The sequence below is a fragment of the Drosophila nasuta genome, chromosome 4, assembly GCF_023558535.2.
Source record: "Drosophila nasuta strain 15112-1781.00 chromosome 4, ASM2355853v1, whole genome shotgun sequence".
In the NCBI taxonomy this organism is placed as follows: Eukaryota; Metazoa; Arthropoda; class Insecta; order Diptera; family Drosophilidae; genus Drosophila; species Drosophila nasuta.
The window spans coordinates 1,010,134-1,031,445 of NC_083458.1; the positions used below are offsets into that span (position 1 = coordinate 1,010,134).

Genomic DNA, 21,312 nt, shown 5'->3' on the forward strand with positions numbered 1-21,312 from the left:
GCTACCCGTTAACTTCGTTGATGACATGGATATTTGAAAGAGAAGCACATTTGCATTTGCAAATGCAAATATTATACGTGATTATCGATTGCCAAAGCAAATATTTGTTGATCCTTACATGGAGGTACTTGCATATTTGATTAGATATTCATCTAAATTAACAAAAGCAAAGAGCAATTCTCAACAACTATAGTATCGATGAGAGAAGAAATTTAAGTCATTGCAAGGGCTCTGTATGTGAAAACATTTTATGCTTTGCTTGCGCAAAGGCATGACTACAAATTAAAACTATAAATATCTGCATCAAAAGCATTATGAATAAAGAAGAAAATTCAAATATTTAATTATAATGTTGTATACAGAGTAGTTTGAATTATATCTAATTTGAAATATGCTTGAGTTGTTTAATATGCATTCAAGAAAACGACTCCATAGTTCATTTTACTTTTATTTTTTAAATCTATATTTAGAATGCTTCATATAAAAAATCATTTTAAACGCTAGCCTTGAAAGTGAAACTATTTCATTTACTTGCCTTTCTGGTTACAGTTACTCTTTCGAACCAATATTGAAATTAAATAAATTGTTTTTATCTTGATTTTGTATTTTTAGAATGGACAGACAGCTTTAGATATTGCTTATAATCTAGGTTACGTAACTGCTGTGGAGACTCTAAAGGTCGTAACGGAAGTATCAGTAATTGATGTAACGACCGGAGTGTTGGAGGAAAAATACAAGGTGGTCGCTCCAGAATTTATGCATGAAGCACTGCTATCTGATTCCGAGGAAGAAGGTTGTTGCGACGAACTTTTTGATCATAATCAATACAAATATATGGCTACTGAAGAGTTGAGAAACACAACTGATGATCATGATAATAATAACTTTGATACCACTAATCCAGGGCACGATTTGCTGGATGGATCGGCTTTTGCGCCTGTAAGCGAAACAGGTTTGTACTCTTTAGTCTTCATACATTTTCATATTAAAAATTGGAAAAAAAACCTGACTTGAAACCTGAAGCCTGAAAAAATTGGACTAGGAAATGTCGTGTGTCGGTCCATTCAAGTAACTATGAGCGTTTGCACTCCAAATCCTCCATGAAGGGTTCCAAACTTATTTTATTAGTCTCTGAAATCATACGGACAGATAGGTTGGGGATGCCTCCTTCTGCCTGTTACATTCATATCCTGTGGAATTGGTAAGCAAAAAGCAATAACAATAATTTATATATATATATTCAATATATTATTTTACTGGAAATTTTGTATATAAATAAATTAATGTTATTGTTTTTGCTTACCAATTCCAGATAACCAAATTCTTAAAATTAACATTAACAGCTATGTCTCCCGCTGCCTACAAAACCAATGAAACCAATATGTAATTACATATATTTATATGTATATACATACACTGCCGCTCAACTGAATAGGTTCATCATCTCAGTGGTAGAAATTTATCTATGATTCCTAAACCAGTTTTCAGATTTACAATTTTTTTTTTTCTTAAATTCTTAAATCATATTAAAATTATATATGTATATATGTATATTAATCGTAAACAAGCATTCGTATTACTGCATGCGCAAGAACTGAGAGAAAGTTGGCTTTGTTTCCATGCACGCGCAAGCTTGTTTACGATTACTGTAGCATAATTTCACAATATGCTACTTACCTACCATTGAAGTCTGGGTAATGCAGTTGGATTAGTATTTTATATTTCTATGGTTACTTTTGTTTTAACTTTCCAATTTATGCAACCAATACTGATTATAATGCTTAGATTGTGATTGAGACAATCTAGACATGTCCGTCTGTCTGTCTGACCGACTATAGGTAGGACCGGCTACTTCGGGGCAAAGCATAGTCCATTGGAGGTCCGTAGCTGCACCGGTGGAGCGTATCCTCGTCTCAGAAGTACACACAAGCGCACTGTATGGATGCATTTTTGTCAAAAGTAAGCAGCATCCTAAGTGGTAGCCGTGAAACGTCACGAAGATCGTTGTGGCACGGCGAATTTAGGTATTTCATCCGGAGTCGGGATAACGCTGGGCATCTACAAAGAAGATGCTCACGTGTTTCCTTAACTCCGGACCTGCTGATACCCAGCTTTACAGCATGGACAACCGATAGACAGTGACCAGTTAAAATGCCTAGCATTAGCCTACAGTCTTTCCTTGAAAGCTGCATGACGAATTTGGTTAAGTTGTTGTTTATTGAAGCACACATCAGCCTTGTAGTTTTGCACGAGTTGGTATTGCACCAGCTCGCGTCCCACTGAAGTCTAGAGCGCATTTCAATTTCCCTGCTTAGAGATCGCAGGGATATCGGAACATTGCACATGTTACCGACATCGAACCCAACCCCCTCCTTGGCGAGTGTGTCTGCGATCTCGTTGCCATCGATGTCCTGGTGGCTTGGGATCCAATTGATACGCTCGACCGCAGATACGTTCAGCGACTCTATTGCTCTTCTGCTATCCAAGGCAACTCTGGACTTGACCACATCAGAGTGCATTGATCTTATTGCAGCCTGGCTGTCAACAAAGATATTAATCGAATTGTGGTTGTGATGTAAGTCTCGAGCCACTTCTGCAGGGTTGACAGTGGCAAAAACTTCCGCCTGGAAGATGCTGTAAAGATCAGGGAGTTAGTACTGGTAAGGGGGATAGTATAGTTTAAGTCTGTACGAGTCTCCCTACCAATGGCGCTGTGACTATAGCCTAGTAGACCCAGATTGCCTGTAGCAGCAATCCTAAGGGCCGATTTTGCGGCTATGGATTACGCGTATAGGTTCAGCGGTTCGACGCCAGCTATTACCTCGAGGGCTTTAGTTGGCGTCGACCTGATTGCGCCTGTTACATACAGTAGCGCTTGACGCTGTTTCCTTTCCATGATTGTTAGGTACGTCCTTTTTTCCGTGGCCTGCCACCACACTAGATTACCATAGGTGAGGATAGGGCAAACAACTGAGATGTGTATCCACCGCATCAGATTAGGAGAATGGCCCTAGGTGCAGCTAAGCATCTTCTTCGCCATGTACAAGGCTCCGGTGGCCTTCTTCACCCTTTCTAGCACGTTGAGCTTCCATGTCAGTTTGCTATCCAGGACCACACCTAGGTATTTTACTGCTTGGCGCGGCTTTAGCATAGTGCAGCCTATTTTGGGAGGGGACCACGTAGATACCTTAAACCTCTTTGTGAAGAGGATAAGGTCCGCTTTGTTCGCGTTAATGCTGAACCCGGCTGCTTCAGCCCATGCTTTAATGCTGGGGAGTGCGTCCTCGGACTTCCTATGTAATGGTCGAATCGCCCCACGTGGCGACCACCCGCCTATCGATAAGAAGGCGATTGATCCATATGTCGATCGCTGGTAAGGCCCTTCATAATAGCGTCAGTAGTGACATTATTGAAGGCGCCTGAAATGTCAAGAAAAGCCCCCATGGCGTATTCTTTGAAGTGATCTGCTTTTTCAATAGAGGCTACAAGAGCATGGAAAGTCGTCTCAATAGACTTGCCCTTCGTTTAGGCATGCTGGTTTGGGGCCATCAGATGCAATGAATTGCTCTTGATGTGCATATCAAGTAGCTTCTCTAGAGTTTTAAGCAAAAAAGAGGTTGGGCTGATTGGTCGAAAGTCATTTAAGACCACGTGACTGCATTTACCAGCCTTAGGCAGGAAGACGACTTTAGAGGTCCTCCAAGAAGTGGGGATATGACACCATGCGAGTCATTGTTCTCTGTGCCAATACATCCCGGGAAATGAGCTGAGAGCTTCAAGAGTTTCAGCTCTGCTCTCCGTCCACACTCCATCGCCCGACTTGAGCAGACTGGGTCTGGAAGCCTGCTTAGACAGCAGCTTCCTCAGTCCGGATGTGTCTTTAATGTTGTCTAGGTCTGAGCAGAAGGCTCTCCATGAGAACCTTTTAGATGAGCGGATCATCTTCTTGTATGACTTCAGGAGAGACTTGTACTCGTTCCAGACATAGACGATGTCCGCAAGTTGAAACATACTAGTGAGCTCGCCACGAAGCGATGAGAGAGCTGGGTTCCACTAAGGTGGCTTCGATCGTCTCGTCGGTCTGGAGAGCTTGCAGGATCGGCGGAACGCAGATAGTACCCCTTCTGAGAGGACATTGATGTTTGTAGATCCTAAACCGAGTTGATTGTACTCGGTGAACCTAGGGATTTGGTAACGAGACTGGAGAATTTCTGGAGAATTTCACCCATGAATTTCGTGTTGCATGGGTTTCTGAACGGCTTAGCCGTAAAACTTCTGATCGGCGAAGGATGGTCTGTTCAGGAATCTCCACTCTCCTACATGGGTGCATTCAATCGCGATGGTTAGGTCTAGCACGTTCCGGGAGGTGGGACCTATATAAGCAGATTCCTCACCACTGTTGGCTAGAATTAGCTTGTTGTTAAGGATAAAATCAAGTAATGACTCACTCCTTTCATTGATGTCGGGAGTTCCCCAAACGCTATGGTGGGCGTTGGCGTCCGTGCCGATTATAAGTTGTTTTTTGGAGGAGCAGACCATGTCCACCAATCTCCACAGCTCTTCTGGTGGAGCAGGTTCGTCATGGGCCATGTAGCAGGATGCTAGCAGCAAACATCCATCACAGCTCTCCAGCACCACCATGGTCAGATCATCATTGCTAAAATTAGGTAGTAGATGAGCTTTGAACCCCTTCCTTACAAGGATGGCAGTTCTCGATCTACTTACCAATGTCGGGACGTATAAATTGTAGTTAGGTGATTTCAGCCCTGCAACCGTGTTGCCCGATGCTATCCACGGTTCTTGGACCAAAGCCGCGTAGGCGGACCCTTCCTCTAGTGCGAGGAGGAGCTCCGCCGAAGCCGTTTTAGATTTGTGGAGGTTGAGCTGCAGCACACTCATTAAAGGTTTGCACACTCGCGGGGGGCCCGTCTGCATGGACGGTTCCTCCCCCACCTCCTCCGTCAAGTTGAGGTGCAGGGTGGCGTCAGTCATGCTCTCTAGCCCGAGATCTGCCTCTACCTCCCCTGACCTCAGCGTGTGGGTGTCTTTGTCGTTCGGATGACGTTTTTTGAGGCGAAGGTACTCGCTCCCTAAGCCCCCATTGCGCTTATACAGCAGATCCTCGGCCTCCTTATTGATCTGAATGATCACGTGCTGCCCACCACTGGGTAAAGGTTCATCAACCTTCAGCACGGACCAATCACTCGTCGGAATGGCCGGGTTCTGATTTTTAAGCAGCTGAAGCGCCCGCTCACCCTGCACAGCTATGGAGAACAGGACCTTCGCCTTCGGCATGGACGGAATATTATTTCTGTCCACCACGTCCAGCTTGGCCCCCTTCCATAGACCGTCCAGTATGGGTACGGTCGCTTTCAGCCACAACAATGTTGGGTCGTCCTTGCATGTCAGGATCTTGACACCATTCTTCCAGCCAGTGCCTTCGAAGGTTGCTCTCTGTCTCTTAGAGTCCGTTTGGGTGGAGTTAGGTGCTCGCAGCCTCTTGCTCACTGGGGCCCCTTGCTTGGGACTCTCAGCGGACCGTTGGCGCTTGCTTGCCATGGACTCCACTTTCTTGTTGGCAGGGCCGGTTTAACCGGTCTGCACCTTATTGTCTTTTGGGAGGGGCAAGCCTCTCCTTATCCTTGACAGACAAGTTAGCCACGCCACTGAGCCTTGCGTGAATGCGGGTCGCCGCCTTATTTTTGGCCTTCTCCTTCAGGCCCCCGTGCCCCGGTGTGCAACTTTGTTGCTGGCCGAGGTAACTGAAGAAGACGACGTTCCTCCTCCACCATATAGATTAACGCAGCGCTCTCTTGGTCCGAGTCGGTTAACACAACGACACCCGCGCGCATCAATCTCAAGTTGTTGTTTGTGGCAGAGAGAGGATCTGTCTATCTGTCCGTCTATCGGTATGAAACACTGGATCTCAGAGACTATAAGAGATAGAGCTATAATTTTTTTTTACAGCATTTAATATGTTTGCTCGTAGATAGTTTGTTTCAAATTTTTGCCATGCCCACTTCCGCCCCCGCAAATTAAAAAAATCGAAAAAAAACAAGCGTAATTTTAAATAACAATAGTACAATAACAATAGTATTTATGATTCCTGAAATGCGATCAAATAAAAATTGTAAAAGTAATTAATGAAATTGTTTTGTTTGGACAAAAACGCCTACTTACTAGGGGTCTTAGTTGCTTTGGCCGACAATCTGGTCGTCTATGATATATTTTGAATGTGGTACTATATCGATATACCAAACATACCACCTGGTGTATTTTTAGTATTTTCGGTATATTTTGAAAATAATACCGCGATATTTTGCTTTTATTTGAAATGGGTAGCGGGTCCTTCCCGTCCCTTCCCTTCTTTTCCTTTAATATATCTTATGTCGAAGTCTTATTCTGAAAGTTTAATTTTCCATCTTGTTTATTTTGCATATGTAGGGTTCCTTTAGCTTTTGTAACCACCACAACGTTTGATGATCAGAAGCAATTTCAAAATGTCGCTCTAATAGATAATGTCGACAAGTTTTAGTTACCCAAACTATAGCTAACAGTTCTTTTTCTATATCACTGTAATTTGCTTCGTGCTTGTTTAAGGTTCTACTGATATAGCTAATGGAATGTCCATCTTGTGATAAAACACCTCCTAAAGCAACATTGCTTGAGTCAGTGGTTAATATGAATTTTCTTTGATTTGGTTCATTTAATATTCGTTCTTTAGAAATTAATAATTTTAATTTTTTGAATGCTTCCATGTATACTATTTGCGGTCTATTTGAATATAGTTCTGTTCTATAGTGCTGTTTGTATTTATGATTTTGTGTTCTTTATTGAATAAATGAACGGTCCCCTTATGGTAGGTAATTATTTATGCGTTAGCTTGAGACAAAATTTGGGTCCGATTAGTATTTCGCACTGGTCTGAGAAAGGGTGGATTAAAAACTCTTAAGCAATGGGCAAATAGTTGTTTGGGGGTACTTTTATACTATAGTTACTAGTGTGGATTAGGTGATTGGTTTCTTCAATGGGTGTTATTTCGGGTGAGCACGTTTACTCTGGAGCTAGTATCAAAAAGACATTTAATGTCATTATAGTTGTGTTTAATTATTATATATTTTCTTGATTCGGGGCTTCTAGCCGAAAATTTGTTCAGTATCGTTTGGTTCGTTGTCTTTAGTATTGTCTGTTATACCTAGGTTTGAATTGAGCCATTGAGACTCTGTTCAGGCATTTGGTAAGGACAAAGATCAGATTGAGGATAGTAAGGATAATGGTAATTGTGTGGGTATCCAGGCTAAATTTGTACTCCTTTTTGGTATCTCAGAAATATAATTTTCCAATTCTAATTTTGTTCACTGAGTTTGTTTTTTATTTATTTTTCTTTGTTTGATGCACACTTAGCTATTTCGCTTTGATTAACCCTTATGGATTTATGACTCTGGCGAATTCTAAGCGTCTTAAATTTTCTAAGCGGAAATTTTCTTTTTTGTGTAAGCGCAATCATATTTGCGATCACGAGTTCACAAGCTTATTTATGATTACTGTAGCATAATTTCGCAAATTTATTTAATTTAATTTTGCTACTATATATATGGGTAATTCTCTGAGGGATGCCGCGTGCGACCAGCTTTTCAGTTACAAAAAAAAAAAACATATTCTGAAACAATTTTAAAAATAAGTAAAGGTTATTTTTATAGCTCTATATTAGTAGTTTAATTAGAGCTAAGAATGGTTTTGCAATTTTTTTTCTGTTTTGTTTTCTGTTCTGATAATTGCAAAAATTAACAAATTCGTACGCAAAACCAAAAAATTAACGAATTTATATATTTTATCGTAAAACAGAATAAGTTACTAAAATCAATCTTAGCTCTAAAAATAGTGCTAATCCAAGGCTTTAAGAAAAACCTTCACTTAATTTTAAAATTGTTTTAGTTTATGTTTTTTTTTGTCACTGAAAAGCTGTTCGCACGCGACATTTACCAGAGAATTACCCATATACATTTTTTAACATTATTATTTAAGAATAATAAGGAATTTAAATTGTAAGTAATCCATAAAATTAAAAATATTTCTATATATTAAATCAAATGTGTTAATTAATTTCTCATTACGATCCATTTTTATTTCAGAAAATTCGAAAATAAAGGATTTTAATTTGAATGCATGTGCAGAAAAGAAGTCGGATAATGTAAATGTCGTCCGACCTATTCATTTGGGGTGAGCTCTATCGAAGTAATTAAAGAGCCCTACAGATCAATAAAACACAATTATATTGCAGATTTCTCGTTTCATTTCTGGTTGACGCGCGAGGTGGCTCAATGCGTGGTTGTCGTCACAGTGGTGTTCGCATTATTGTTCCACCCAAAGCTTGCGCAGAACCAATGCGAATCACTTGTCGTTACGTCAAGCCACAACGTGTTGCTAATCCCCCTCCCTTGATGGAAGGTGAGGCATTGGTGAGTCGCATATTAGAAATGTCACCAACTGAGACTACATTTCTAAGGTAAGGCAATAGTACTCTATGTTTAAAAGAAAAATAAAAGAAAAACATGATTTTTATTTTATCCAATATAACCTATTTTAAATAAGTGTATAATTAGGGACCTCAATTGGTCCATCATTCACCCCTCCTAGGGGCAGCCGGTTTAATCTGCCTGTGGCCTTTTTAAACCGTTTAAAAATCCAATTTTAATTCAAAGAAATGCTATATTTTAAACCATATAATGTTTTTTTCTCAACTACAATTGTATAAATCGTTTCAACAATTGTATGCTAAAGGCCTAGCTCCATAGTTTCCTTTCTTCGAATGAAATAAGAACTATGTAACTATATAGTCATCTACCGGGTGAACGAAACAAACTTTTTCCAACACTCAATACATAACTTTATTCATCCCGAACTTCCAATCAAACAACACCCGAAATGGTAGCACCTTCACTTGAGTTGCCCCATGTTATTGTTGCTATTGAGCAGTATGCTCGACCTCTAATCACTTTCCATTAAAGCAAAACAGTGTGAATATACCAAAGTAGCGCGCTGTAGCCCGGAGCTTCTACGGCTCATTTTGAAATTTGAAGCTCGCAGGCGTTCTTATTTTTACATTTATAAGAACTGAGACATTCTAGATAAAATTGAGGTCGGAGCTGTTTTCTGGTCAGGAAGGTTAGTTTCCAATGCATCCTTCAAACGGGTAATCTTTAATAAGAAAAGAGTTAAATTTCATTAAAAAATTTTTTATTTATTTTACGAATGTATAGTGGGTAATTTTTTTATTCTCCCTTTCATCTTCAGTTCCCCAGTATCAGAATATTTCAAAAATGCATAAATATTAGATTATAATAACATAATATTAAAGTAATATAGTAATCATTTTTCTGCCATATCACTCGGCCGACTCTTCATGAGTAACGAGTACTTTGTTGCCGGACAACGCGCTAATCTGGCCTGCTCTATCTTAAACATAAAGTTTTCGAACTTCAACACGGATAATTCAATGTGAATGTGAGATTTACATTTGATTTCAAATTCGTGCGACACTATTGTTATACTTATATGATATATAGCCTATGACAAGAAAGTCAGCTAGAAGGCAAATATTACTAGTAATCCGGTAGCAGCGGAATGATTTGTTAAAGCAAAATGTCAGCAACTCAGACTTAAAACACTAAAAATGTCCTGGTTGATAATGATAATGCTAATATTCACAAAGATCTTAATATTCCAATCATAAAAGAAGAAAAAAATAAATTTAGTAAGAAATACATCGATAGACAGACTCCATAACCACGAAAATAATTTAGTCTTAAGTCTAGTAGACAACAATTTAACAGTAAGAATAAAAATATACCACATACTCGATCTCCCCGATATATAAATCCAACCAACTAAAAACATGTTATATATAATAGCAACGCTCATTGGAAAACTAATATTTCTGTTAATTTAATATTAATTATACAATTTACTTATTATTTAAACAGACAGATTGTAAATAAAAAACGAGAAAAAAAACGTCACCTCTACATTAAATTTAGTGGTAGTGCGTTGCAGAATTTATTCAGACAGGATATAAAAATAATCAATTAAGAAAATTATTTAGAAGAAATTGTCAATATGTTTCTTTAGTTTGATATCATTCATTCGTCCGGATAAACCATTTATATAGATTAATAATATTAAGATTATTAAACATATCATAATAATAATATTAAAAAAAATATACCTATATATTGAACTTGTGCTCATAATTTCAGCCCAATTATTTTGGAAGTGCCGCATTTTGGGTCATTGCGTGAGAGGGAGCGGGAAATTATTATATTACGATCGGACAACGGAGAAAGTTGGCGCGAGCATTGCTTATACGATAATGAGGACCATCAATTGAATGAAAACATAGATACCGAATTGAATCCCTTAGAGGATTTACACACCAACCGCATCATTCGCATTGTTACTCACAATTTACCGCATTTCTTTGCCGTGGTCTCTCGTATCCGTCAAGAGGTACATGTCATTGGACCAGATGGCGGCACTGTTTGTTCTACATCTGTTCCCGAAGTCCAAGCTATATTTCCATCACATGCACTAACCAAAAAAATACGCGTTGGACTGCAAGCGCAACCAGTCGATTTAATTGGATGCTCGAAGCTTTTGGGACAGAGCGTAGCTGTCTCGCCTGTGGTTACTGTTGAGCCACGTCGCCGGAAGTTCCACAAAGCAATCACATTGAGCATTCCAGCACCACAAACCTGCAATCAGGGCATGGTAAATGCATCCTATGGAGCCATGAATGCACCTACACTTCGGCTTCTGTGTTCCATAACTGGTGGTCAGAATCGTGCTGTTTGGGAGGATGTAACAGGATCAACGCCATTGGCTTTCGTCAAAAGCAGTGTTAGTTTCACCACTACGGTGTCAGCGCGATTTTGGTTAATGGATTGCCGTAATGTTTCCGATGCTGGACGCATGGCAACAGAGCTTTATGCATACATGGCACAAGTACCATTTGTCGCCAAGTTTGTGGTGTTTGCCAAGAAAATTTCAAGCACAGAAGCAAAGCTATCTGTCTTTTGTATGACGGACGACAAAGAGGATAAGACACTCGAGCAACAAGAGTACTTTAAAGAGGTAGCCAGAAGTCGTGACATTGAGGTTCTGCAAGATCAAAATATTTATCTTGAGTTTGCTGGCAATTTGGTGCCCATGCTGAAATCGGGAGAACAATTAAATACAAAATTTCAAGCTTTTCGCGAAAATCGCTTATCCTTCTTAGTTCGCATTAAAGACCAAGAGCAATCCCTGAGTCGCATCAGCTTCATGAGCGAACCGAAAGTGCGACCTGGTGAGCCGCCATTGGAGCCCATGTGTGCTCTAAACATATCGCTCAGCCCCGATGTTTTTAATAATGATCGCCAACCCGAATGTCAAACTATAAGTAATTATATATATAATATAGATCAAGGTCTGACCTATAAGGATCTGATAAATGCCGAAATAAAAGCCAGTTCTAAAGCAATTTCTATTGATGCACTTGAAAGAATACAATGTGCTGATATGAAATTGTCTGATATATCTAACTTGATTGGCAATGATTGGCCTCATTTGGCTAAACATTTGGGTGTTCCACAAACCGATATCGATCTGGTTAGAGATGAGTATGCTGATAAGGATGATGAACAACAATGTTTAATGATGCTAAGACTTTGGATGTCACAAAATAGTTCAACTGCTACTGGTAATTCAATGTCGCAGGCTTTAGATCAAATGGGACGAAACGATATTGTAGAGCAGTGCATGTTCAACTTACATCCAGTCACGGATCAATTGGAACGGGGATTAGCTACAATGAGAATGCAGTCACCTCAACATGAACTTTCTAACGATGGTGCTGGTGATTTATTGAACGGGAAAATAATCAACTCAATGGAATATCAATCAAATAATGGTGAGAAACTCTATTTGCGATATTCTCTTAAATTAAAGCTATTGTTTTATACCAGCTAGACTAGAAGGGTATTATAAATTTGCCTGCAGAAAATGTATGTAACATGCAGAAGGAGGCATCTTCAATCCCATTAGGTTATATATTCTTAATCAAGGTCAACATCGAGACCATATGGTTATGTTCGTCTGCCCGTATGAACACCAAGATCTCGGAGATAGAAATATTATTTTTTCGTCAGGTCTTGTTTTTTTTTGCACGTAAATCAATTTTGGTTTAAGTTTTAGCCCCGCCCATTTCCGCCGCCTAAATCGACAAAAATCGAATACCAAGCGTAATTTTTAAGCTAGCCATATGTATTTTAGAATTTTTTCGGCAAACGATTAAATTGCTCGTATACAAATTTTGCTCACGCTCAACCGAAAAACAGTTTTTCCTGGATACATGTTTGACACTTCTGACTTTAAGGTGATGTAAAATGTATTATATATATATATATATATGTTTATCGATTCTATTTTGCAATAATCTTTAATTGTTTCTACATAAACATATGTGTGACTGTAAAGCTTCGTGGATTCTACGCGTCACTTAACTTATAAAAAAAAAGTGCATCAATTGAAAATATAAGTTTGAATTATGAAAAATTCATGTTTAAAATTTCAAGAAGATTTTTTTCGTGAAAATTTAATGTTACAACAGTATATAACGTACCGCTGTACAGCGAAACGAAGACAAATTATTGAAAAGACTTTTTCCGGTGATTTTTTCAGTCAATCGTTCTTTTAAAAAGTCTCTGCTAGAGCGTCACTCGCATGATACAATTATAGAAGGTAGTCTCGTCGGCAAAAGCTTTCGTCAGTGCGTGTTGGCTTTTCGACGCAAGAGGTTGTTTGCGGACGAATTTTTTCTTAAATTAACCCTTATAACCCAATGTATGCCGTAGACACGGATAGACTTAGAACGTAAAGAATTATAACATATAGTATATTCTTAAGTTATGTTCATGAACAATTTACGTTTTAAAAAATTCCTTGTCGTCTCGCCCACACTACTACGCTGAGATCCTTTCACTCGCACTCATTGTTATGATTATAGAGGGACTTATAGAGAGCTTTTGCTGACGAGACTACCTTGTATAATTGTATCATGAGTTCATCGTAATGCGCTCAACAGAAAACCAAAAAAAACCCAAATTCTGCTGCTCAGAGAAAGAACGAGACTGCATGCTTTTTTCGGCTGTTCTCGCGAGCAGAGTGTAAAAAAAACGGTTAACAGTTATTTGCGAGCTATGGTTCTTTGTCAACTTTGTGTTTATACCCGCTACCCATAGGGTAGAAGGGTATTATAACTTTGTGCCGGCACGAAATGTATGTAACAGGTAGAAGGAGGCATCTCCGACCCTATAAAGTATATATATTCTTGATCACCGTCAACAGCCAAGACGATCTAGCCATGTCCGTCTGTCCGTCTGTGTGTCTGTCCGTCTGTCCGTATGAAACACTGGATCTCAGAGACTATAAGAGATAGAAATATAATTTTTTTTCGACAGCATTTGTTATGTTTGCACGCAGATCAAGTTTGTTTCAAATTTTTGCCACGCCCACTTCCGCCCCCGCAAATCAAAAAAATCGAATAACAAGCGTAATTTTAAAGCTAGTTGCGAATTTTGGTATATACAATATTTACTATAGTAGTTATGATTCCTGAAAATTTGGTTCCGATCAGATAAAAATTGTCGAAGTTATTAAAGAAATACTTTTGTATGGGCAAAAGCGCCTACTTACTAGGGGTCTTAGTTGCTTTGGCTGACAATCTGGTATATTGTGCCGTCTATGGTATATTTTGAATGTGGTACTATGTCGATATACCAAATATACCATTTGGTATATTTTTAGTATTTTTGCAGTATATTCGGTATATTTTGAGAAAATACCGCAAAATATGTTTCTTTTATTCAAAATGGGTAGCGGGTATCTCACAGTCGAGTACACTCGACTGTAGCTTTCTTACTTGTTTTTTATGTTTTACCAAGTTTTCAGAAATATTTTAAATTTTCAGTGTTACTGCACGTAGCCAAAATATAATAATAGCTTCATCATTAAGAATTACTTATACATAATTTTAGTTTTTTTAAATATGTAGTGATCGTACATACAAAAAAAGAAATAGATACAACATTGAATAAGATGCCTCCTTTTGCATTCAAATACAATTTCTTATGTCTGATATTAACATAAAAAATTAAAATGTTAATTGCAGCATTAATCGAATCCAATAACGACAATGACGAAGGTAGAACTATACCGAAATCCGAGCTACAAGGTTTGTATTGTAATCACTATTTGTTGAAATGTGGCTACCTTCAGTTTTATCTTCTTTTTATTTTAGAGATGAAGACGGTTTAAACAAGAAAACAATAAAGCGGAACTTTCGGATGGATATCATATCACAAATATTTTCATCTTGGTATATGACAAGTTTTTTGTTACCAAACCCCAGTTAAATAGTTATTTGACTCCAATGTTTCTTATTTATTTATTTATTCGTGAATTCAGTAACGGTTTCTAATAATTCTGCTAAACATACTGTCAAACTGTAAAACTCACACTATAATATATATTATATATTGTGCATTGTTATTAAATAAAAACGGTACATAAATAAATTTATCATTGCTGAGACAGGCTTAAAGGGATTGAACGTTTATTTTCACACTCTGAGCTCGAAAAAACAAAACCCCATCAATTGCACGGTGATGAAGCGTCACACAGTATTCCGAAAACTAGTTGTTGAGCTACTAAGCTTTTGTAGTAGCTCTTATTCGCAAGAATATTGTTTATAAATAAAAGACGCGAATTCAAATATATAGTTTATTGATATGGTTGACTTGGAGACGACGATCAGGAATGCGCCACTTGCATCTTTACTGGAGAAGAGTCAGATACTCCTCCCGCCATCTAGTCCAGAAGACCTGCTGCAGCTGAGTGACACGCTGCCAACCATCCAACCGATTGTAGTCCAGCGTAGTTGGGTCGGGCTCAAGAATCACTGTTGGAGGACCACCAAACAGTAAACAAATCGTCAGGATTCTCTGAAATTGATATCAATGGACGCCTATTAATTATAGCCGCTTTTGGCAAATCAGCGTGCGAAGCTGATCGAAATTGAGTATAGAGCGACCAACAGAGCGATACAGATGGTGCTTTGTGCTCTTGATGCTCTCGTATTGGAGGCCTTATGCATTTACTCCATTTGGCGCTGAATATCTTTTTCCTTCTCTGTTTTGCTTTCGAGCTCTGTGCGCATCATTTCGTTCTGTGCCTCTAGCAGCGTGACACGATTGCTCAGACTGCGCTGCTCGTCGTTCTCCCGCTGTAACTCTGCGTTCTGCACACAGCGCATACTCTCCACCTCGTTGGTCAGACGGCACAGCTCGCCGCTGCTATCTTTCAGACTGTTGATGTGGCTGCCATTGCTATTGCTGTGGTTGTTGCGACTTCGACACTACGACGAAGTGCGCAACACGCTGACCTCATCCTGGAACAACGCCAGACGATCGCGCTCTTTTAGCTCGGTGCTGGTGCGCAGCGGTTGCAGCTCCTTGCCTAGCTCCGTGACCCGGTCCAGCGCCTCTTGATCGCGAATGCGTGTCTGCAGCTGCAGCACTTGCTGCTTGGCGGCATTCAATTGATTCTGCTTGAGACGCAGCTGATGGGCCATTTCCTGGTGATACGCTTGCAGCGCCCGTTTCTTCTCCTCATCTTTAGCCTGCAGCTGGGATTCGAGCTCAAGGAAACGCTCCTTGGCCAGCAGCTGCACTTTCTGGACTTTGTCTCGTGCTTCTTGCAGTTTGCTGCGTTGCAGATGCTTCAACTTCTGCTGACGCTGTGTCCATTCCACATCCTTGTCTTGCAACTGCTTTTGCAGCTCTTCGCAATTGCGCTGCGTCTGCTGCAGCACGGCATTTGTCTCGGCCAGCGTTGTCTGTGACTTCTTCTCCTCACATCTCAACTTGTCCATCTGCTTGGACATGCACTGCACAACAATGGCGAGTCCCATCAGTTGGCAATCCTGCTGCTCGTTACTATCATCAGAAACCTTTTTCCCTGTCATCAATGCTGTGTGTATTGTACCGTCTCCATCACCAGTAACTATCCAACCAAGGCGGGTCTTCTGAAGAATCGGCAATCCATTTCCAATGCCAATTTGTCGGACACATAACAAGCCGTAGAATAGGCTTGCACCAATCAGCAGGTCCACGCGCTGCGGACGATTGAAGGCACCTAACTGAATGTTGGATGGAATCGTCCAACCGTCGATATCAATGGCGAAATTCGGCTGGCTGTTGGTGATTAATGACGCCACAACACCTTGAAGGTTGACAGAGTAGTCGGTGATGCAAGAACGCATGCAAACATTTACTGTGCATCCTTCAACAGAAACGTCTGTATCCCCGAGGCCAGAAACCATAGCATCTGATCGTGTCGGCTTTAACTGTAGCGGTTGGGCTAAATGTGACGTCATCATATGGATTTGCGAACTAGAATCAAGCAGAGCACGACAAAGAACGAACGACCCAGCACGACTCTTAAGCAAAACAACAACGAAGACATTGGGCAGCAAGAGATGTAGAAGCTTAAGGCTGCAGACGAATCAGCTGCCGAAGCTCGTTGTGATATCTCGAAATCCAACAACGAATGATGCCATCCACCACAGTTACGACAAGAGCCAGATGTGCAGGATCGAGTTTGCTGAGAAATTTGCAGAGACGGGGCAGGAATATATGCCGTGGCCAGGCGCGTCACAAAAACAAACATTTGCCCTGCTGGGGCTAGTTTGGGCCAAAAACGCCTGCTGTGTGAATAACCATAGCGTATTGCAGAATTTCCAGCTCCCGACATCTTTCGTCCAAAAATGTGAAAAACTCAGTAAAAGTCGGTCCTCCCACGCCGCCTGAGTTTCCACATCCAGCTTTTGCAGCAGCACGTAAATGAGAATGCTGTTTACAATTTCCTCTGGACGGCCCAGAATCTTTAATGCCATGTGAACATTAGCTTTATAACTAAACTCAAGAAGTTTTGTGGTTTTTGTGGCAAGAAGTTGTGTGGTATATTCTTAAGTTATGTTCATGAACAATTTAGGTTTTAAAAAATTCCTTGTCGTCTCGCCCACACTACTACGCTGAGATCCTTTCACTCGCACTCATTGTTATGATTATAGAGGGACTTATAGAGAGCTTTTGCTGACGAGACTACCTTGTATAATTGTATCATGAGTTCATCGTAATGCGCTCAACAGAAAACCAAAACAAAAAGAAGCAAAGTCTGCTGCTCAGAGAAAGAACGAGACTGCATGCTTTTTTCGGCTGTTCTCGCGAGCAGAGTGTAAAAAAAAAACGGTTAACAGTTATTTGCGAGCTATGGTTCTTTGTCAACTTTGTGTTTTTTTATGTTTTACCAAGTTTTCAGAAATATTTTAAATTTTCAGTGTTACTGCACGTAGCCAAAATATAATAATAGCTTCATCATTAAGAATTACTTATACATAATTTTAGTTTTTTTAAATATGTAGTGATCGTACATACAAAAAAAGAAATAGATACAACATTGAATAAGATGCCTCCTTTTGCATTCAAATACAATTTCTTATGTCTGATATTAACATAAAAAATTAAAATGTTAATTGCAGCATTAATCGAATCCAATAACGACAATGACGAAGGTAGAACTTTACCGAAATCCGAGCTACAAGGTTTGTATTGTAATCACTATTTGTTGAAATGTGGCTACCTTCAGTTTTATCTTCTTTTTATTTTAGAGATGAAGACGGTTTAAACAAGAAAACAATAAAGCGGAACTTTCGGATGGATATCATATCACAAATATTTTCATCTTGGTATATGACAAGTTTTTTTGTTACCAAACCCCAGTTAAATAGTTATTTGACTCCAATGTTTCTTATTTATTTATTTATTCGTGAATTCAGTAACGGTTTCTAATAATTCTGCTAAACATACTGTCAAACTGTAAAACTCACACTATAATATATATTATATATTGTGCATTGTTATTAAATAAAAACGGTACATAAATAAATTTATCATTGCTGAGACAGGCTTAAAGGGATTGAACGTTTATTTTCACACTCTGAGCTCGAAAAAACAAAACCCCATCAATTGCACGGTGATGAAGCGTCACACAGTATTCCGAAAACTAGTTGTTGAGCTACTAAGCTTTTGTAGTAGCTCTTATTCGCAAGAATATTGTTTATAAATAAAAGACGCGAATTCAAATATATAGTTTATTGATATGGTTGACTTGGAGACGACGATCAGGAATGCGCCACTTGCATCTTTACTGGAGAAGAGTCAGATACTCCTCCCGCCATCTAGTCCAGAAGACCTGCTGCAGCTGAGTGACACGCTGCCAACCATCCAACCGATTGTAGTCCAGCGTAGTTAGGTCGGGCTCAAGAATCACTGTTGGAGGACCACCAAACAGTAAACAAATCGTCAGGATTCTCTGAAATTGATATCAATGGACGCCTATTAATTATAGCCGCTTTTGGCAAATCAGCGTGCGAAGCTGATCGAAATTGAGTATAGAGCGACCAACAGAGCGATACAGATGGTGCTTTGTGCTCTTGATGCTCTCGTATTGGAGGCCTTATGCATTTACTCCATTTGGCGCTGAATATCTTTTTCCTTCTCTGTTTTGCTTTCGAGCTCTGTGCGCATCATTTCGTTCTGTGCCTCTAGCAGCGTGACACGATTGCTCAGACTGCGCTGCTCGTCGTTCTCCCGCTGTAACTCTGCGTTCTGCACACAGCGCATACTCTCCACCTCGTTGGTCAGACGGCACAGCTCGCCGCTGCTATCTTTCAGACTGTTGATGTGGCTGCCATTGCTATTGCTGTGGTTGTTGCGACTTCGACACTACGACGAAGTGCGCAACACGCTGACCTCATCCTGGAACAACGCCAGACGATCGCGCTCTTTTAGCTCGGTGCTGGTGCGCAGCGGTTGCAGCTCCTTGCCTAGCTCCGTGACCCGGTCCAGCGCCTCTTGATCGCGAATGCGTGTCTGCAGCTGCAGCACTTGCTGCTTGGCGGCATTCAATTGATTCTGCTTGAGACGCAGCTGATGGGCCATTTCCTGGTGATACGCTTGCAGCGCCCGTTTCTTCTCCTCATCTTTAGCCTGCAGCTGGGATTCGAGCTCAAGGAAACGCTCCTTGGCCAGCAGCTGCACTTTCTGGACTTTGTCTCGTGCTTCTTGCAGTTTGCTGCGTTGCAGATGCTTCAACTTCTGCTGACGCTGTGTCCATTCCACATCCTTGTCTTGCAACTGCTTTTGCAGCTCTTCGCAATTGCGCTGCGTCTGCTGCAGCACGGCATTTGTCTCGGCCAGCGTTGTCTGTGACTTCTTCTCCTCACATCTCAACTTGTCCATCTGCTTGGACATGCACTGCACAACAATGGCGAGTCCCATCAGTTGGCAATCCTGCTGCTCGTTACTATCATCAGAAACCTTTTTCCCTGTCATCAATGCTGTGTGTATTGTACCGTCTCCATCACCAGTAACTATCCAACCAAGGCGGGTCTTCTGAAGAATCGGCAATCCATTTCCAATGCCAATTTGTCGGACACATAACAAGCCGTAGAATAGGCTTGCACCAATCAGCAGGTCCACGCGCTGCGGACGATTGAAGGCACCTAACTGAATGTTGGATGGAATCGTCCAACCGTCGATATCAATGGCGAAATTCGGCTGGCTGTTGGTGATTAATGACGCCACAACACCTTGAAGGTTGACAGAGTAGTCGGTGATGCAAGAACGCATGCAAACATTTACTGTGCATCCTTCAACAGAAACGTCTGTATCCCCGAGGCCAGAAACCATAGCATCTGATCGTGTCGGCTTTAACTGTAGCGGTTGGGCTAAATGTGACGTCATCATATGGATTTGCGAACTAGAATCAAGCAGAGCACGACAAAGAACGAACGACCCAGCACGACTCTTAAGCAAAACAACAACGAAGACATTGGGCAGCAAGAGATGTAGAAGCTTAAGGCTGCAGACGAATCAGCTGCCGAAGCTCGTTGTGATATCTCGAAATCCAACAACGAATGATGCCATCCACCACAGTTACGACAAGAGCCAGATGTGCAGGATCGAGTTTGCTGAGAAATTTGCAGAGACGGGGCAGGAATATATGCCGTGGCCAGGCGCGTCACAAAAACAAACATTTGCCCTGCTGGGCTAGTTTGGGCCAAAACGCCTGCTGTGTGAATAACCATAGCGTATTGCAGAATTTCCAGCTCCCGACATCTTTCGTCCAAAAATGTGAAAAACTCAGTAAAAGTCGGTCCTCCCACGCCGCCTGAGTTTCCACATCCAGCTTTTGCAGCAGCACGTAAATGAGAATGCTGTTTACAATTTCCTCTGGACGGCCCAGAATCTTTAATGCCATGTGAACATTAGCTTTATAACTAAACTCAAGAAGTTTTGTGGTTTTTGTGGCAAGAAGTTGTGTGGTATATTCTTAAGTTATGTTCATGAACAATTTAGGTTTTAAAAAATTCCTTGTCGTCTCGCCCACACTACTACGCTGAGATCCTTTCACTCGCACTCATTGTTATGATTATAGAGGGACTTATAGAGAGCTTTTGCTGACGAGACTACCTTGTATAATTGTATCATGAGTTCATCGTAATGCGCTCAACAGAAAACCAAAACAAAAAGAAGCAAAGTCTGCTGCTCAGAGAAAGAACGAGACTGCATGCTTTTTTCGGCTGTTCTCGCGAGCAGAGTGTAAAAAAAACGGTTAACAGTTATTTGCGAGCTATGGTTCTTTGTCAACTTTGTGTTTTTTTATGTTTTACCAAGTTTTCAGAAATATTTTAAATTTTCAGTGTTACTGCACGTAGCCAAAATATAATAATAGCTTCATCATTAAGAATTACTTATACATAATTTTAGTTTTTTTAAATATGTAGTGATCGTACATACAAAAAAAGAAATAGATACAACATTGAATAAGATGCCTCCTTTTGCATTCAAATACAATTTCTTATGTCTGATATTAACATAAAAAATTAAAATGTTAATTGCAGCATTAATCGAATCCAATAACGACAATGACGAAGGTAGAACTTTACCGAAATCCGAGCTACAAGGTTTGTATTGTAATCACTATTTGTTGAAATGTGGCTACCTTCAGTTTTATCTTCTTTTTATTTTAGAGATGAAGACGGTTTAAACAAGAAAACAATAAAGCGGAACTTTCGGATGGATATCATATCACAAATATTTTCATCTTGGTATATGACAAGTTTTTTGTTACCAAACCCCAGTTAAATAGTTA

The 21,312-nt window shown here is 40.2% G+C and overlaps 1 protein-coding gene and 1 long non-coding RNA gene across 4 annotated transcripts in view; one reads left to right on the forward strand and one right to left on the reverse strand.

Annotated features, from left to right (window-relative positions):
* LOC132794848 (ankyrin-3) overlaps positions 1 to 14,598 on the forward strand; it is a 33,837-nt gene extending 19,239 nt beyond the window's left edge. For all 3 annotated transcript variants that reach the window (XM_060805086.1, XM_060805088.1, XM_060805087.1), the window contains 6 exons: positions 613 to 952; positions 8,133 to 8,220; positions 8,282 to 8,506; positions 10,257 to 11,947; positions 14,207 to 14,269; positions 14,336 to 14,598. In XM_060805086.1, the coding sequence (XP_060661069.1) occupies positions 613 to 952; positions 8,133 to 8,220; positions 8,282 to 8,506; positions 10,257 to 11,947; positions 14,207 to 14,269; positions 14,336 to 14,352 (2,424 nt within the window). In that variant the 3' untranslated portion in view covers positions 14,353 to 14,598. The remainder of the gene's footprint in view (positions 1 to 612; positions 953 to 8,132; positions 8,221 to 8,281; positions 8,507 to 10,256; positions 11,948 to 14,206; positions 14,270 to 14,335) is intronic.
* LOC132794853 (uncharacterized) lies at positions 1,011 to 1,463 on the reverse strand. Its single transcript, XR_009633341.1, has 3 exons — positions 1,416 to 1,463; positions 1,304 to 1,359; positions 1,011 to 1,190 (listed from the first exon to the last, which is right to left on the reverse strand). It is a non-coding gene; the product is annotated as an uncharacterized LOC132794853 (long non-coding RNA).
* Positions 14,599 to 21,312: the final 6,714 nt, after the last annotated feature.